The sequence below is a fragment of the Uloborus diversus genome, chromosome 3 (assembly GCF_026930045.1).
Source record: "Uloborus diversus isolate 005 chromosome 3, Udiv.v.3.1, whole genome shotgun sequence".
Lineage (NCBI taxonomy): Eukaryota > Metazoa > Arthropoda > Arachnida > Araneae > Uloboridae > Uloborus > Uloborus diversus.
In genome coordinates, this window is record NC_072733.1 from 166,179,962 (window position 1) to 166,193,182 (window position 13,221).

Sequence of the window (13,221 nt, forward strand, 5' to 3'; positions counted from 1 at the left end):
GTGGATAATCAGGAGCTTATTGTATTAATTGATAAACTGAAAAAAAAAATGAAAAAATAGATATATTTTATGCAGACTTGATAATTTAGTGACTCAGTTATTCTTGGTTCCAACATGCAACCATTTTCAAAAAATCTCTTCCTACTTATAATTTGTCAGATATTGACAATAACTAAATAAGCTTGCATATCATGGCCTCGGAGCTACAGTAAGATATCTTACTGTTATTTCTGGGATTAGAGGTCTTACTGTTGCTCTAAGGCAACAATATGACAGCAATATTTAATAATGTTAATAGACGAATAATAAATATCAATTTAAAGGGAAATTTATAAATAAATAAATTTATAGAGTTATAGGTATCAAAAGTAATATCAATAACTAATTGAATAATTTATTTAATTATAACATTTATAGAATATAATACATTTCTAGTTTTATGATATGTAAAACTAAAATTTATAAACACTTATGAAATATTTATAAACAAAATTCAATATTAGTGAACAGTTATCTTAACAATAAACTCCAGGAAAAGATAATTACTTTTGAACCACAAAAAAAAAAAAAAAAAAAAAAAAAAAAAAAAAAAAAAAAAAAAAAAAAAAAAAGAAGAAACTACATCTATATATCACAAGTTTCATTAAAACAATTGATAAATTAATAAATAATTCATGAATGTAAATTTCAAGCATTACACTGCTTCAGAGTACTTAATAAGGACATTAATTTATGTTAAACAATTTGGAAGAACCACATAAAACAAATAGAGATAATCTTTTTAAAAATTAATCTTTGTCAAGTGGAAAATAGTTTATCCCTTTTGATTCTTCTAAGTCCTCACAAATCACCATCCTCAACACCATGAAAAGAAAGGTGCTTTGTTCTGAAAAGTTTGAGTGAAACTGTCATTAATGGCACGAATTCTCCCTCTGACTCCACTTTTGCTACGTTCAACTATAACAGGTGTCATCTGTACTAATTGCACAGGAGATTTTCCATCCTTCAATGCTTGAGTCAGATTTAAAATCTTCAAGAAAATAATAAAATTTTAACATTGTATACCAAAAATTTATCTATAGTTCTTAAAAGTGAATATAAAAAGATTTTTGTTTTTAATATGAAATTTTTTAAAGTGAAATAAAAATATTGCAGAAACAGAGACATCTGAAAGGAGAGGATTGATAAATAAATATTATCATTATGAGCTTTTATGTCCCACATACATACTTGCTTAACTTTCTCAAGTGAAGAAAAGGAAGATTTAAGTTTAAAACCCAGAAGTAACTAGAAGATAATTTTATACTGCAAAAAATTATGAAAATTACAAATAGATTATTTTCGATTGAAATGATATGATGAACTACACTGCCGTGGGCAGGTAAACGGTCTGCAGAGATGAGTTCTCAAGATATTTGAAGAAATGTGAGTTGAATTTAATACCAACAATGGGGAAATGCTGTAATTAGACATTTTTTTCGTGCTACTTTTCAATGTAAACCAAATAAGCAAGCTTGTACAATAAAGCTAACGTACAACAGATGACAAAAAAAAAAAAAAAAAAAAAAAAAGAAAAAGAAAACTTGTCCTTTACCTGCTTACAGCAGTAAATACCTGCCTACTTCAGAAGACAATAGACAAGAAGTTCAAAGCTCAGAACAATGATAATTAAGAAGATTTTTGCAATCAAGGTTTGTTTCAAACCTTCAATGGAGTTAGGTTTAGAAAGGTTTTAAACGTTTGCAAGCAATAACTTTTCATCAAAAATAAAATACTTAAATTTTAAGGAAAATAATCTTATGATCAAAGTCTTCATTGTAAAAGTTAATAGAATTTCCAATTTATAAACCAACATATAAATATTTTTAGAACACAATCTCTTAGATATAAAAATATTAAATGTTATTAATGTTTATGTAGTTTAATTAGTTTAACATTTTAGAGAATTATTCAAATTTGTAGCAGTAAAAAATCATTGAAATGTAATGAATATCTGATTTCCTCTTCAGGTAAATAAACATGTTTTATTAGAGGCTCAATGTATAAGTTAATACTGGAAGCATAAAAATTTGTTTCCTGCATTTCTAACTTAACATTTTAGTATTATTTTGATTTTTTACTTACATATATAAAAAATTGAATTTTTAATGAAAATTATGTAAAGTGTACTTGGAGAGAGTTTTTACAGTTCAGGTTTTTAATGAAAAAGTTACAATTTCCGTAAAGGAAGCAAAATGATTGCATATTACAATTACATGTGTACTCTAAAAGAAAAGAGAGTGGAAAAAGCCTTTTCCTGTGCAAATATATCTTTTGTATTTAAAAGTTAAACAGTATTTATTTAAATAGCACAACAAGCAGTCATCTCCTAAAAGTCTTTTCAGCTGTTTGGAAAATCGGCAAGTGTGAGCATTGGAACAAACAGACAGGGATGTTAGCACTTCCACTGAACTGTTTTGCACTTTCTAGCGTAGTTAGCAGAAATTACAAATTTTTTGTTTTAATTGTTATTGGCATTAAAAGAAGTAAATTCTTTGTGGAATGAAATGACAATCATAGGAAAAAATTAGCTCGAAAATTAGAAAAAAAAAGTCTTTTTTTCTTCTGATCAGAAGATCGGATTACATTACTGGGGAAAAAAAAAAAAAAAAAACGGAAGTCTTCTGTTCAAAACAGAAGAGTTGGCTGGCATGGCCATATCACCAATAATGAACATGTATCATTTTTGATTAACGTTACTTTAAAATTAATAATAATTTTGGCCATTTTATGGTTGAATGAAAAAAGGAAAAACTTTTAGATATTCCAGAACAGAGTAACATGTTAAGTTTATTTAGAAGCAAACATTTGATATAGGATCTTGTCAATATTTTTCTTTAAGATATTGTTACACTTCCATATACTCAGAAATAAATCTGGCTGGAATGTATTTCTTTCTTCCTTTTTTTTTTCATATTTTAACAATATAACTTTTTTTTTAATTTTAATTATTATTATTTTTTCAAATTTAAGTTTTTTTTAACACATAAAACAAAATTTTCATTGATCAATGTATTTAGTAAATATATAAAAGTATTATGTTTTAAAGGTGGCAAACTGTTCTTGATTGTATTAAACAAATAAAATCAATATTATAACGTAATAAATAATAAAAAATCTGTACCTGGGGAGATAAAGAGCACTAACTCATTTTTTTTTTCAATCTCAGGATTTAAGCATAATCTTACTCAACTTTTTATACTTTACTTAGACATGTGAAAAGGTTTTGATAAACTTTTATTTTATAAGCCCACAAATGACAATCCAGTAATACATATCATTACTAAAGAAAAACCTTAAATTCATCTTCTGGCTAACCTTCATTTTGTGATTTAATGCCCTTTAGCTCCCAAGTGCAGAAAGAGTGAAGATAAAAATCCTGAGAAAGGTATACAAAATTACTAAAATGAAAACACTCAAAAAATAGCAAACTATTTTTTTGAATCAAGTAAGGTCTAATAATAATTTCCTTTATCTCAAGTTGTTTCACAAAGTTTAAACTTATGGATGATTAAGCTTCCTATGTTTAAAGAATAAATGATGGAATACAAAGATAAAATCATAGATAAAGAAAAATCTTCATAATTCTGCCAAAACAAAGGCATTAATTTCTCTCTAAAATTTAAAATCAAGCAACATTTTCTGCCTACAATTATCTTTTGAGAGGTGGAAGTTGTACCATAGGAGGCTTTCCCCATGCTTTGATGTAACTCTTACACAGCATATGAAAAAGGATCTTTGAGAGTAATGCAGTTAACACAGAGGATCCGCTCTAAGTTTAACTGAAGTTTAATGAGTTATTTGTACAAGAGGGCTCAAACTAGATATGAAGGAGTTTTAGATTGCATGCAGTAACTGTTTCCATATCTCAGTAGCCTCAGTGACAGCAACACAACACTCAAGTTTAGTTTGAGGCACTTTGCAGTCAAATTTACGTTTGTTAATATTGCTAACAAATAATGCAGCATTTGTTAATGTAGCTAATAAAAAATGAAATGAAAGAAAAATGTAACAACCACGCGTGTGTTCCAAGAAAATCTTGGAAAAATGGAATTAAAAGGGGAGAGGAATCATTCATGCTTGAATTATATTTGCTCACAATGCTCACGTTTCCATCATGTTGATTCCATCACAAATTGCTTTAAAAGCTACTTAATGTACCACAAGCTTCATTCCAAAATTATACATTAAACAATTCACAAAAAGATTTATATATTATGAAGTATGATCATAATTATAAATAAAAACAGGTTGTAAACAGTGTAAGATTTAAAGAAAAATGATATCATCAATGTTAAAAGTAAAAAGAAAACTTACTTGTCCCCTCATGACAGACATTTGTTTTTCAAATACATTTCGATCAAAACCCAAATCAGCCTGGAATTTCCAAGGAAAAAAAATTAATGGAAAAAAATATATACATTATACAACAAGTTTATAGTACAGATTAAAATACAGTAGGCTCTCCTCTATCTGACTTCTGATTTTCCAGGTTCTGTACTATCGGGCAAGGCAAAAATTTAGAATGTTGGAAACTGCCATTTTTAAAACTCATTACAGAATGTGGAGAAGAAGAATTCTCCATTCAAACTGGGAAATATAGAAAAAGAAACTGAAATCACATCATCATTGCTTAGGGTCAAATAGCTAAAAATCAAAAGCAGGATTTAGTTTACCATGGACTTAGTCTCAAAGTAAAAATTCCATTTCAACTTTCTTTAGTCACATAACTTTTTACATTTCTGTAGTTTATTAATAAACAGTGATTTAATCATCTTTTGCATAAATCACTTAACTTAAAATGTGTTTTTAATTAGAGGGATCACTAAAAGAAATTCTGTCCTATTCGGTTTTTCTGTCATCTGGTCCACCCTTCAGCCACATTAAACCAGATAGTCTAGAGTCTACTATACTAAGTAATACAAATACAAATTTTGATGACCAGCAACAGGCTCTGGGCCCAGCTAGGCTGGTCCTAGTCAATTAATTAGTCAACTATCAAATAGAATCCCCTATAAATTAGGGTCAAAAATACCCTACCTTATTCATATAAGGTATGTGTAGTCAAATAACTCAATGAGAATACAAATAAATTTTCACATTAATTAGTTTAACTTTTCTATTTTATAAAATTTAACATTAATTTTAACTAGTTGGACACAATATCATGTCTGCAATATACTACCTATCATCCCTAATCAACAACTTAAGCAATTTTTGAAAATTACTACTCAAAAGACTCATATTCAAAGTTTCTCTTGTCCCAAAAGTTACGAACCTTTTATTAAAAAAAATAGATTTGGGTTATTTCACGACAAATTGCCCAATATCGTGTGCATTATTTTTTACAGAATTTTTTAACAAAAACTAAGCTTTGGAGATTTTTTTGAAAATTCGATTTTTGATCACATTTTGGAGTTGTCTTTTTGGCATGAATTTAGAAAAATGTCTCTATTTTCTTTATTTTTCAACCAATTAAGCTGAATTAGGTATCAATTTCAAGCAGATACTTTTCTCTTTCAGTATAAACAACAGAAAATATTCTGTGAATAGCGAGGTGTTTTCACTCCTTTCTAAAAGTCGGTTTTTATGATTTTTCAATTGGAAGACTTAATAAGTCACATCTCCAGAGTACCAACTAATATCTGCATTTTTGTAGCATATTTAAATCATTTTCTTGCTATGTATAAAAACTAGAAGGATGTTTTTGTTGTTTTGAAATAAAAAATAAAGATTGTTTTGTAGAAAATTTACTTCAAATACAATTTTTCTATAACTTTAAAACCCTTTTCAGCTTAAAAAGGCCCAAAAACTTTTCAGAACAATTAATACTGGAATATCAAAGAATAAACATTTATTTCTAACAATTGTAAACTTCCACTTTTGGAAAAGCCTCCATATCAGACTTGACAAAAAGGAAAAAAAAAAAACCTTTTGATTGAAATCATATTAAATATTAAGAATATCAATAATAAGAAGAATTTAAAAAAAAACATTTATAACGGCCTTATTTTGCATTTATTTTTACATTAAAAGCCAAAAAAAATATTGTATTACTATCGAAAAGTTTTCATAATGTGAACTTGTTTGGATTGCTTGACACCTGATAATGATCCTCTACTTTTACATTACTAATAAAGTCCAACTCTAGACTTCTCTAAAGAAGATTATTTTGCTGATTGAAGCATATTTTAAAATCTCTTTGAAACTTATTCTGAATTCGACAGAAGTCCTGCTTTTTTTTTCTCTTTTGAGAAAAACAAGAATATATGTTTCATCTGCAATCCATGGGTGCCCATATGCAAAATTGTAAAGGGGGGGCTCAGATATTTTCCCCATTGTTTAGCAGGATACTTTAACATGGAAATCGATTTCAGTACACATTAGACTTATTTTTTAATGACATATTCATTAATGGCTGGAGAAGAAATGTTTTTACATTTTTTTCAAAGAAAAACGTACTAAAAGCAAGGAAGTTCAAATTTCTAAGGGAGGGCTTGAGCCCCCACTTGCCCCCCTAGATGAGCACCAATGATGCCATCACTTCAAAAATATCTCTACATCAGTCAGTGGTAGATACAGGGGTGGGGTCATGGGGATCATGACCTCCACCCCCAAACTGCGACAGTATTTGAATAATAGCTTGAAAAAATAAAAAAAACGATCTAAACCATAAGAAAAAGAATTTTTTTTAAATTCAATATTTTTGGGCAGCACATGAAGGGGTGGATGCAAGGAGGGGGAGAAGGGGGTAACGTGGGTCATTCCCCCCCCCCCAATTCTGCAAAATTTCTTTGTAACTGGTATAAGGTTTATTGCATTTGAGTAGTGAAAATGACTGCTTGGAAAAAAAAAAAAAAAAACCTTAACGTTACCATAAGAAAAAGTAAATAATTTTTGAATTAATTTTTTTATGGCATTACATATCAGTTTTCTATTGATATATAGCTTTGCTTGAAACAGTTTTTCTATGGTGCTGTCTTCAGGCGCCAGAAAATGAAAAGTGACAAAGAAGTGTCTGCCACCCGATCACTTTTTATGCAACAAATTTAATTGAGGATAGGAATATTTTCAGCGCTGTAAGGCATTGCTGCAATTGATAACATAAAAAATAATTACTCACTCAAATGTGTTAAGTCTGTAAATTATTATTCCTTTCTTGTGATTTTTAGACAGTTTCGTTTTTGTTTGTGCTAAGTTTACTTGTAAATGTGATGTGAATAGTTAATTAGTTTAAATCAGTGTTTTGAATTTGTGGCATGCAAGAAATGTAAAGTTTTAGTTTTGTGTTAGCGCGAAACCTTGTTACATGAGGGTTCCCGTAAATCAGCCCCTTGTATTAGATGGAAACTGTTGAAAAAGCCGCGTTTTGTTAGAAAAGGACTATCTATAACAAAAACCATGAAGTTTCAGGGTGACAAAACATTGTTTTTTTTTTTGCAAAGTTAAAAAAACTGATGAACCCAACCCCGATGGAAACATATCCCGAGTTCCTGTATCAGACTCTTGAGACTGTGGCATCCTCATTCACCTCCGATTTTTCTACAACCGAAAAGAATCAGTTGGTGAGTATTTACCAATGTTTAAATTACATTGATAAAACATTAAAATTTTTTCTTAGACTTTAACCGCATTTTACTATAGAACTGTACAACTTTAGACCATTGAAGGAATCTGGTAGTATGTGACTTGTAGTGGTCTATGGAGCGAAGTCAAAGAAAAATTATTAAAAAAAAAAAAAACTTTTAGAAAAGGTTATTTCAATGATTTTCGTATGCAATTTTGAAATTTTCATGGGGGGGGGGGGGAGAAGGGAGGAGCTTCCTTATAGTTTTTGAAAATTTCAGAGTGTCTTCAGAAAATTGAACTTGAGTCCACTATCACACCTGGCCATGACCCCCCCCCCCCACCAAAAAAAAAATGAAATCCTGTATCCGCCCCCGACATCAGCCCAAACAAAAGGAATTGAAGGAAACTTTAAACTGTCCTACAATTAAGAAAAATGTAAGGTAACTTTTAGTTGAATTAAGAGGTAGAGTAAATTTTGAAAATAAATGCAGTTGGCATAAACATACTTTCCATTTAATGTTTTAAATTTGACAAAAGCTATGTATCAATCCACTTTCAAAGCATTAGAAGAATGATTTGTTATATGACCAATGAACTTTTTTTCTTGTATTATGAAAGAAATGTAAACAACTGCTTGTACTAGCACCAGGTACAAAACCAGGTCAACCATAACTATATTGGCAAAATTACTTGTTCAGAGGTTTCATTTAGTTTTGCAATAACTTCGTTGTTACCTAAATCATCTGCTTCATACTTGCTGCATGAAAAATTGATTTATTATGACTACTTTCAGGAAAAATTGAAAAAAGAATTCGTTTCTGTAAGAAGTACTTAATTTTGTACCTGATACAAGTACAAGCAATTGTCTACATTATTTTACTAATGCAAACACAGCTTGTTGTACACACATCATACACACATTGTAAACACATTTCTTCTTGCGCTTTGAAAGTGAATCTACCAATTGATTTTGTGATTATAAAATGTTAAATAAAAGGCACGCTTAAGCGTACTGCATTTATTTTAAAAATTTACTCTATATCTTAATTCAATTCAAAGTTATCTTACACTTTTTTTTCTTTATTGCAGAACAAAATACAAAGTTTCCTTCAATACCTTATGTTTGATCTATTTGAAAACATGGCAGATGGAACATGTTTCCTTTGTGTCAAAAGATGAGAAAATAAGAATTTTTATTAATTTAAAAATAAGTTTCAAAGAAATTTTAAACTATGCATCAATCAGCAAAAATAATCTTCAATAGAGAGAAATATGGAGTTGGGCTGCATGAGTAATGTAAGAGTGGAGGATCATTGCCAGGTGTTACGTAATCCAAAAAAAAGTTCATACTCTGAAAACTTTTCAATAGTATTATTATTTTTTTCTTTTATGTTGAAAAAACTGCAAAATGCTGCCATTAAAAATGTTTTTTTTTTTTTTTCAAATCTTCCTATTATTATTCTTAATATGTAGTATATTTTCAATCAAAAGGTTTTTTTTTCTTTTTTTTTTGTCAAGTCTGAAATGGAGGTTTTTGCACAATTCTTTTCCAAAGTGAATAACTTTTTAAGTATCAACTATTGATACAAATCAATTTTTAATTCTTTGACCTTCCAGTATTTATTGTTCTGAAAAGTTTTTGGGAATTTTGAAGCTCTAAAGGGCTTTAAAGGTATAAAAAACTTGTAATAGTCTGTTGACTAGTTTGCAGAATGGTTTTGGGAAAGGTAAATCGTGTGCTACTAATTTATTGCATTTCTACGACAAGGTTACCTCCTCTTTAGATAACAACAAAGTACTGTGATGTTGTTTATATTGATTTTTAAAAAGCTTTTGATAAGTTAATGCATGTTGCTCTTCTCAGCAAACTAGCTGATATAGGAAAAGAAGGAAAAAATTTACTCTTGGTTAGAAATTGGCTGATTGGAAAGAAACAAAGAGTAGTTGTGAGGGGAAATCATTCTAAATGGAATGACGTTTTAAGGAGTTCCTCAGGGATCAGTTTTAGGGCCCTTTTTCTGTTTATTATTTTAATGCATGACATCAATGAAAATATTTCTAGAAGCATGAATTGTTTTGCTGATGATGTAAAAGTTATGGGGATTGTAGAAAATGAAAAACAAGCAAAACAACTTCAAGAGGATTTAGATCATATTACTAAGCGAGCAGATGCGTGGGGTATGACAGTTAATGTAGGGAAATGTCAAGTGCTATACTTAGGTCATGGAAATAAGCATACAAGAAGGGTAACTAGATGAGTAAGGAGACTTTCAGACTTAGATTATGATAGCAGACTTGATAGGCATATGTATAGCCTGGAGCAAAGGAGAGTCAGTTCGAACATGATCGAGTTGTTTAAATTTATCAAAATGAAATATGTTAATGGATTAAATTTTTGCACAGAAAGCAGGACAAGGGATCACTGTTTAAAGCTTTTCAAATCTCAGGCTAACCTGGAAATTAGAAAAAAATACTACTTTAGTAAGGCCGTGGACACTTGGATCAGCTTACCAGAAGAAGCGGTAATGAGCAAATAGGTAGATAGCTTTAAGAGGGCCATTGACCTTCATTGAGGACTAATAAATTGACTAGAACCAGCATAGTTGGGCCCAGAGCCTGTAGCTGGTCGTCACATTTGCATTTGTATTGTATTTGTATTTTTTTTTTTTTTTTTTTTTGTATTGTAGAAGTAATTTTCTGCAAAACGAACTTTATATTTTTTGTTTTATAAAAAAAAAAAAAAAAAAAAAAAAAAAAAAAAAAAAAAAAAACCTCCTTATTTTCTTTCTCAACATAATAAGAGAATGTATTATGTATTCTACAAAAAAAAAAAGTTTGATGCCGATATTAGTTGGTACTCTGGTGATATGACTTATTTAATCTCAAAAGTGAAAAGACATAAAAACTGATTTTACATAAGGAGTGGCAGCACCCCACTATTCACAGAATACTTTCTGTTATTAATACTGAAAGAGAAAAGTATTAGCTCAACATTGATACCTAATTCAGTTTAATTGGTTGAAAAATAAAGAAATTAGGGACATTTTTCCAAATTCATTCCAAAAAGGCAACTCTGAAACGTGGTCAAAAATCAGATCTTCAAAAGAAATCTCCACACACACACACACAAAGTCTAGTTTTCATTTCAAAAATCTAAAAAATTAATTTGTCCCACCTCCTATTTGTAAAAAAATAATGAACCAAATCCGAGACATGACGGCATGGCCGACTATTTAATGTAGGTGATTGATGTGGAATGAGCCCTTTACAGATCAAGCATGTAATACAACTTAATACTCTTCAAAATAGTCTTCCCCTGTGTCTATTTAAAAAAGTTCAAAGAAAAAAGTACTAGAAGAGTGAATGGACTTAAAGATTTAGAATATGACTCCAGGCTTAAAATATGTGATATGTAAATTTAGTCTTGGAATCCCAGTGGCTCAGTGGTAGCGCATCGCGCTTACGTGCCACTGGTACGAGTTCTATCCTCAGGTTGGGCATGGTCAATTTAGGTGTTTATCCCTTTGGTGGGTCGATAAAATGAGTACCAAGCATGCTTGGGAACTAAACCCTGGGGGTTTCTGTGTTTGGCTGATCACCTAACCGGATGGGGATAAATTTCTATAATGGGATAAATTTCTGCATAGATGGCAAAACCAGATATTGTTCTTTTAAATCTTACAAATGAGTCAGTGAGAAGCAAAGGGATGTAAGTGCCAAAATAAAAAATTGGAGTTAACCAGTACAAATGGTAACTTCTGTCCAGTACCTCTGATACAAAGGTACTGATAACCAGTAGGTAGTGATAACCATAGGTACTGGTTATCAGTACCTGTCTCAGGGCAAGAGATAGTATTAGTAGCCCTGGTAGTTGCTGCTTTACAGGATGAAATAGAACTTTTCAATGAAAGTCTACCTAGGGCTGGAACTTTTAAAAGCCTTTGACTCAACTTGAAAATGCCCACTTATATCCTTTTGCTTCTCACTGCCTCAAATGTCAAGAGAAGTTTGAAATTAGAAAAAAGAACTTCAACATGATTGCAGATAGTTGGGATAGCGGCTGTTTTTTGCAGTGGGTAAATAGCTTTAAGAGGAATCTTGATATTCATTGGGGGTTGACAAATTGACTAGTACCAGCCTAGCTGAGTCGAGAGCATGTTGGTGGTTATCACTATTGTATTTGCATTAATGTGATAAAACATAAAATATTTACAAATTGTAACCCACTTACTTTAAATAAATCATTCAAATCATCACAGAGATCTTGGACAAAGTTCATGTCAGATAGTTGAGGAAGTACAAGGTCACGAGTTTCAGAAGAAAATGGTATTTTTGCAACAGGAAGCCAAGCCCAATAGTAGGGATCTAAAAATATGTTTTTAAGATGAAAGGATTAAACATACATAGCATAAAAAATCATTGTTATTATTTATCAGCAGGCAATTGCTGTAGCTGCTTCATTAAGGCCATGGAAACAAGCATGTAAGTTATTGTTTATATGGTTCTATCTTAAGCAAAGAAAAAACAGTTGTTGATCTGGGTGTCTTAACCAGCCAATGCTTTACATTTAGTCAGCAGTGCAGTGTAGCATGAAAAGGTCTATTTTGCAAAATTCTACCTTTGTACAAAAGTTTGGTAAGATTTGGAGCATGCTGCTCAGTTTTGGTCTCCTTATCTAAAAAAAGATATCAATCTGTAGGAAAGGGATCAAAGGACAATCACCAGGTGAGTATATTGGCTTTCCAATTTAGACTATGATTCTAGGCTTACAATGCTTAACATGCAGTTTTATGCAAAGGAGAGTAAGAATGGATATGATCCAGTTATTTAAGTGCATCAAAATGAAGGATACGCATTTATTAAACTTCTGCACTGATTTCAAAACCAGGGGTCATTGTTCTTAGCTTTTCAAATCCTAGGCTAATCTTTAAACCAGGAAAAATTACTATTTCAACTGAGCTTCAATGGGGATAGATAAACTTACAGGCTATGGGCGCCAGAAGTCCCCAGAGCTGATGTTCAAAGAGCTATTTTTCAAAAAAAAATGATTCAAAACAAGAGAAACAAAACTGAGTGTTATAGCAGTGCAACCAAAACAAAACATTTATACATAGCTGCCCACCTCAAGATTAAACAATCAGAATTACTAACAGAAAATAAAGAACAGCACAGGAATTAAAATCAATGCCAAAAACTGGAATCAAGCATAAAACTAATTATACACTTTAATTTATGTAGTTTTGAATAATTTTTTTAGGCTGTCAAAAGTTTTTCGACTAACAATTTACTAACTTGAAATCAAATATGTAAAAGGCAGTCAAATTACACAAAAAATTTGAAACAATAAACCTTCACAAAAGTAAAAAAAAGTCTACAATAAACCTATATTGCTCATCTTATTCACCCCATAGAACTCATGAGCTAAACAACACATAAAAGGTCAAGCGGGGTATCTGTATGACCATGATCCTATTAATTAATTTTTGCTTAATGTGATTTATACATGTAAATTTTAATAAAAGTTCAATGTCAATTTGTAAAATAGATAATTTTATGTACGAATAACACTATAAGAGACTTTAAATTGATTACCACAAGTTTCTTAGAAAAACT

At 30.4% G+C, this 13,221-nt stretch overlaps 1 protein-coding gene across 1 annotated transcript in view; it reads right to left on the bottom strand.

Annotated features, from left to right (window-relative positions):
* Positions 1–727: 727 nt before the first annotated feature.
* Positions 728–13,221, bottom strand: part of LOC129218351 (phosphatidylinositol 4-kinase type 2-beta-like) — a 47,610-nt gene continuing 35,116 nt past the window's right edge. Inside the window, exons 7-9 of the mRNA XM_054852595.1 lie at positions 11,840–11,973; positions 4,357–4,416; positions 728–1,030 (exon numbers count right to left, since the gene is read on the bottom strand). Of these exons, the coding sequence (XP_054708570.1) occupies positions 857–1,030; positions 4,357–4,416; positions 11,840–11,973 (368 nt within the window). The 3' untranslated portion in view covers positions 728–856. The remainder of the gene's footprint in view (positions 1,031–4,356; positions 4,417–11,839; positions 11,974–13,221) is intronic.